Below are 6,499 nucleotides of genomic sequence, written 5' to 3' on the forward strand. Positions count from 1 at the left end.
CCTGAGCCCTCATGTGAGCATTGTATTGTTGTCATCGTGAATTATTCATGAATTTTTGCTCCAGCTGGGAATTTCAAAAGATTTTTTCAAATTCATTTCACCTATAATTTTTCCAGTTCAACGCCCATTTTTTTGGTCTAAATTTGTGTTTTTCTTAATTACAAGGGCAGTGGCTTAATATATTTTTTATGACTGCGTCGAAAGGTGGAATATCAGGCAAATCATCAGAATGTAAATGTACACCACTCTTTGACTCGGGTAAGATTCAAAAGCACAAATAATAGAATTCCAGGTGGCTTCAACATCTACTTATGAGGTCTAAACAACTGTGTCTTAGCTTGCATTGAATAAATTTAAATTTAAAATACAACATGTGCTAACTTGTGTATTCCTTGTCCTTTTATATACATAAATATAACATTACTTAGGAGTATATGATTAATTTTGGGTGTGTTAAAATTCTAATCCATCGCAGTTATAACGTGGCATCAACCAGGATTGTTGTAAAATGTCTTTTGACTTACAGGCGCTTTGTTTGTGCGTGTACATGTTCTGAATTGGTTTTACACTTTGAAAGATGTACTTTTAAGTTAGTGTATGTTACATACATACTATGTTGGTATGCTTGCATTTGGGGTTTGGCCTGTGTCTTCACTCTTCTTTGATGCGCGTTCATTGTCTTCTGAGAACAGGGCTCGGGGATGTGGCGGATGGGGATGGTGGCAAACATTGCGTGTGCTCGCACTGCGGCAAGGGATCTGGCAAGAGCAGTCAGCTGCTGTGCCGCGCAAGGACGCACCACAAGGGGGAGCTACCCTTTGCGTGTGGCGATTGCGGACGACGTTACGTCAAGGCGAGCGACCTGACCCAGCACGCAAAGAGCCACAGTGCCGTCAAAACCGCACAGGTGAAGTCATGAACTGAGAGTCTCCTCTCGTGGAAGAAACTTCGAACGGGAGGTGGAAGGAATTTTCTCTCATCCAATTCCCGAGAGATTCCTAGATCTTTCCCTCCACTGCGGATGTCTGCTCACACGTGAAGCTGTGATATCGTGGAATCCTGCGTGCCCTTTTGTATTCTCGGAATACTCTGTGAATTTGATGAAGGAAGGCCTGAAAAAAGTCTGCTTTTGTTGCTTGTAGCACCATACAAAACCTAGTCAACTTTCATGGTGAAACAAAACACGGTACTATTCCACAAACTTATATTTTTACAGTCTACTAGTTTCAACGTTTACACCGTCATTATCATCAAGACTAACTGAGCAATAGCATACAATGTCTAGCCTTATTTATCCAACAATAGAGTGAGGGGAAGAGGAGGGGGGGAAACCGAATGAGGAGGAGCATTGAGCATTGTTGGTTGGGCATTGTTGGTTGGATTGGAGGTTCAAAACAAAAAGTATAAAAGGTTGAGGGGGTGGGGAGCAGGCAGATAGAAAGTCAGGTGATAACGAGGTTAATGAGAAGGGGAGGAGGAAGGATTGTCAAGGAAGAAGTCTGATTTTAAAACAGTAGATAAAAAATTAGAACATTTGAATACAGTCATATCATGTATCAATTTCGATGTTACGTTATGATAGTGGTATGACTGATAGGTAGAGGTCCGTGAAAGTGGTTTTATTTTTTGCTAAAATTCGTTTTAAAACCATGTGATTTCGGTGTTATATAAAGTCTTGGCGGTGTTATTATAATGCTACAATTTTCCCACGTTTATACGCATTTTATTTTTTTTATGGTTCACATTTCATAAATACTTATACTTTTATTAAGCATTTTACATAACATTTAACACAATTTCGATTGTACAAAATTTATTATAAAACTAAATGAAAGAAATGGTTCAACTTATATTGGTTCAAGTATGTAGTCTTGGTGAATACGATCGGCAAACTGCAAATTCCCACTATCTCATATGTGTATACTTCGAGAGCCATTCCAGAATTTTTGGATAGTCAAGTTTCTCTACACTAAATAAAGCCTTTAAAAATGCTTCTGTAGTAGCAACAACAAGCTCCTCCTTTGCTTTCTTTGACCGAGTGACTGTTCAAATGATAGCTGTCATTTTGGGGGTCCCCTTTCTTTTGCATGTTTATATGTATCACTACTGATGTGCTTTAACAAAGTGTCACATCTTTCATATTAAAATCTATTATCACAAACTTTGCAAAGTAATACTCTGTCTTTCACTTAAAATCCTTCTCAGCTGAATTCACCTGGTATGAACATTATCACTAGCTTTTGGCATTTTAAAATTCCTATCCTTTGTTCAATATTTAATGCTGGAACTATGATAAAAAAACAATCCAACAGCAAAACACAACCTGTCACAATGGTGTTTTCAAACTGAGTGCTGGGTAGCTACGGTATAACCATAGTACTGTAGAACTTACAAATTGGCCGAAAAGTTTCATGTCATGGGTTCCCTTTCAATACCCCTCACCCAGGTGTTGAGGGAAAGTAGGAAAGCAGCTAGATACAACAAAATTGCTTAGTTTTGATTACAGATGTTGCCAATCGGTCAGGAAAGTCAGTGAAAGAAGCTTCATCTTACTTAGCCACTCTTAACAAAACATAATCGGATTCAAAGAAACTTGAAAAATTACTTCCCATTTATCGATCCTGAAACATCTAGAATGAGACGCTTTCTCACCCGAGGAATTAGATATTAGATTCGGCCAATGTCGAAATGATTTTTTTTTGCATTATAGCTCAGTGGAGAGCCAAATATCCGAAGAACCGTCCGATAATAAGGAGAACCCCCTCTCCCCCTATCCTTTCTGTTCCTTCCTTCCCTTCCCCCACTGCTAGTGCTTCGTGCTTCCAAATAACCTTACGTGTCTATGGATGTCTTCAAACGAATCGAATCGCGCAGTTGACCGCACGGCGCCGTTGACGGCCGCCGTGGTCACCATGGCGCCCATTTCATTCCGGCCCGGCGGTGCGCTGTTTACGGCGTGAAATACAGGCAGTGCTGCATTGAGGCCGCTTTCTGACGAAACGACTTTTCGCCGGCCACCGTTCACGTCACGACGCCGTGAAATTCAGGCCGCTTTCAGACGAGACGACTCTCTGCCACGCTGTGGGCCGTGCCGTGAACGGCGGCGCGGTCCCAGCCAGCGGCCGTGTTTAAGTCAACGAAATTGTTACATTAGACCCTCACTCAAGGTTTTCCTGCAACAAGTTATCCAATAACGCTATCTAATGCGTCGCGGTGAGTCACCGGAATTACTGCTCGGCATTGATGCGTGCCGGGCGCGTGAGCTTGTATTTCCGCTCTTCCGCGGCCGCGTTAAATTTCTTTCCGCACATTTTTAATTCATAATATCTAACTCTTCAGGCGAGAAAGCGCCTCATTGTAAATATTTGAGGATTGATACGTGGGAATCGAAGAGAGAGGCTGTGACAAATTTAACGGCAAATTCTGGCGGAGAAATCACTACGGTACGCGATAATATGCAGATGCGTTATGCGCGAGACTAAACGAGCCAATTGACCTTGAAATCGTAATGAGATAGAGCAAATGAACGTCGGTAGCGTTAAACTATGAAGGCTTAGGCTTTAATAGATTATGACTCATTAGATGTGATTTTTTCGCTAATACACCTAAAACCGCAAAATAACGCGAAATTTCATTTTTATTCACCGATTTCGCGTTATTTCGTTTTATTTCGCGTTATTTCGCGATATCGCGTCTCGCGAAATTCACAGACCTCTACTGATAGGTTATTAATATGACTGTATTCAAATGTTTGAAATTTTTCAGTTTGGATTTCATTAAAAATTTTGATGTTACGTTATGATAATGCTATGACTGATAGGTTACTGATATGACTGTATTCAAATGTTTGAAATTTTTCAGTTTGGCTTTCATTAAAAATTTGAATGTTACGTTATCATAATGGTATGATTGATAGGTTACTGATATGACTGTATTCAAATGTTCTAATTTTTTATCTACTGTTTTAAAATCTCACTTCTTCCTTGACAATCCTTCTTCCTCCCCTTCCCATTAACCTCGTTACCACCTTACTTTCTATCTGCCTGCCCCCCCAAGGTTTTTATACTTTGTGTATTGACCCTCCAATCCAACCAACAATGCTCCTCCTAATTTAGTTCCCCCCCCCTCATCCTCCCCTCACTCTATTGTTGGATAAGTAAGGCTGGACGTTGTGTGCTATTGCTCAGTTAGTCTTGATAATGACGGTGTAAACTAGTAGACTGTAAAAATATAAGTTTGTGGAATAGTACTGTGTTTTGTTTCACCATGAATATTTCATCGTTCCACCAAGTAACGCCCAAATCTGTTGATTATACTAGTCAACTTTATTGAATTTGTGCGATGACTTGATTTGATATTTCTCTTGATATTCTTATTTCTGGGTCGATTATGGCAAAGACAACCCTTCGTTCTCCAACCACTCTGCTCTCATTTACAAGTTTAATTAGTCACGGTGCCTGAAAATATTTAGGTACTTCACCCTCTGCCACACCCCAATTGGGACGGCTTGCGGGGTAAAATGTCGATGCTGTAATTGAGATATGTTGATGCTTTCCAGGTGATTATAACATTTCAGCAAGGACGTGCCAAGGATCTAAACTGGGGTAGGGGGCATGCCAAGTTGCGCAATTAGCTTATGAGATTATTTCCTTGAAAAAATAGTTTTATTTCAGTTACACATCTTATACTAATACATATCATTTTTTGTGGATTTGAAGAAAATATGTTGAATGCTTTCGTTGCAATTCAGTAATGATTTTGCTTAAATACTATTGCAATCTATGCTTCTAGGGGGGAGCAGCTCCCCCCCTGCTCCTCGTTGCGTGTGGCCATGTATTTCAGTGCATCAGAACCCTTTCACAGGCTTTGGAAAATTTATAGGCACGACAATATTAAGGAATTTCTTCTTTTATTATGTTAACAATAGGGTGGTTTCCTATCAATTTTTTATTGCCTCAATAGAAAGATTATTACTCCTGGAGTACATATTTCACGCTTTTAGATTTTTAAATGACGATATCTATTTTTCGCGATTAAATGAAAAGTTAAAAAATTCAAGCGCGCAAAAACGCGACGGGTAAGTAGGAATGATGGGAAAAAGACCGTGCGATGAATTTCTGGTTTCTCCTTCCGCCTTGTGAGGTGACCTTGATCGAGGCTCTGAGCACTGATAGGACGCAGGATGCTAGTGGGTAGCTGAGTACCTTGCTGGCTGGTAGCGCTTGGCTTAAAAAAGGTTTATTAATACCTTATGAAACGAAGAAAACTTTCCGACCTTAGCCAGTTTTAATAGGTGATTATTAAGACATGTTTCCCTGAGCTCTGTGCCTCATGCATGCATTGTTAACCACACACGATGTATAACTCCTATCCTATCGTGTAGAAACTAGGTCCCTGTGACGTCACGTGGAGTGGCATCGCATGGGCGCCATTTTGGCCCTTTTCAAATGAGGATAAAAATGGACCATTGCCATTCGTCTAAACCGGTATTTCTAAAACGAAATAATTTGTATATTATGAATGCACTAATGGTGGGTAACGAATCGCAATCAATGCCTTTTGTTTTCTTTGATGAAGGAAACTACCCTATTCATTATTTCTGTCATATAGTTCCTGTTTGCCCAGTGTGAAGTTTCAATTTTTACACCGATGTTTATCCTATCATAACAAAACAATTGAACTAAATCAGTAACAGCACGAGTTTCCCTTTCAATGAAAGCAAAGAGAATTGTTGAGATTACAATTTAATGCTTCAACTGTTTCTATAAATAATATGTTCATTGTTGTTGTTTTGCTGCTGAGTCACTTGACTAAATAAAAGTGGAAGGCTTAGTAATTGAATCGGTTCGAAAGTTCTTTTACTTCCTCAAGTCCATAAAATCTACAAGAATTTATATGGATAGAATACATTCCTATGATGAAAAATTAGGTGAAATTGAGAGCGACTTTTAGAAGTTGGAATAATTCATGCAGCTGTGACTTTTACTTGGTTGTAATTTTTATAAAAGCCTGTTGTCTTCACCCACTGCCATATACCTAATAGAGCAGCTTGCGCAGTAATATGTTAGCTGTCTGTGCAGTGTGTTAAGTTAGTGAGTTCATGCACAAAATTCACCCACTGCCATATGCCTTTTGGAATGGCTTGCGCAGTGATGTGTTCGTGCTTTCCGGGTGCGTGCAGTGCGGCAAGGGCTTCACCAAGAGCAGCCACCTCAAGCGACACTGCATCACGCACACGAACGAGCGACCATACCCTTGCGCGGTGTGCCGCAAGGGCTTTGTCGAGAGCAGCTACCTCAACCGCCACATGGCCGTGCACACTGGAACAGACGAGGGGATCAGAGCCGTGGAGTACGCAGCACAGGAGGGACGCAGGGAATATGTGTGTTTTCTCTTTGCATCAAGGGTTTTTCCTTCCGTAGCAACTTGGTGGCTCACATGCGCAAACACAGCGGCAAGCCTTTCGTGTGCGAGCACTGCGGGAGGGGCTCTGCAGTAG

General features: G+C 40.7%; 1 protein-coding gene across 1 annotated transcript; it reads left to right on the forward strand.

Moving 5' to 3' along the window:
- The first annotated feature begins 6,100 nt into the window (after positions 1–6,100).
- Positions 6,101–6,499, forward strand: LOC124170034 (zinc finger protein 543-like). Its single transcript, XM_046548719.1, has one exon. The coding sequence runs from the start codon at positions 6,101–6,103 to the stop codon at positions 6,497–6,499; it is 399 nt and encodes a 132-aa protein (XP_046404675.1).

The sequence above is a fragment of the Ischnura elegans genome, chromosome 13, assembly GCF_921293095.1.
Source record: "Ischnura elegans chromosome 13, ioIscEleg1.1, whole genome shotgun sequence".
In the NCBI taxonomy this organism is placed as follows: Eukaryota; Metazoa; Arthropoda; class Insecta; order Odonata; family Coenagrionidae; genus Ischnura; species Ischnura elegans.

Bases quoted from the DNA above. Each gene is read 5' to 3' on its own strand.
- LOC124170034 (XM_046548719.1), top strand. From the start codon at position 6,101: ATGCACAAAATTCACCCACTGCCATATGCCTTTTGGAATGGCTTGCGC.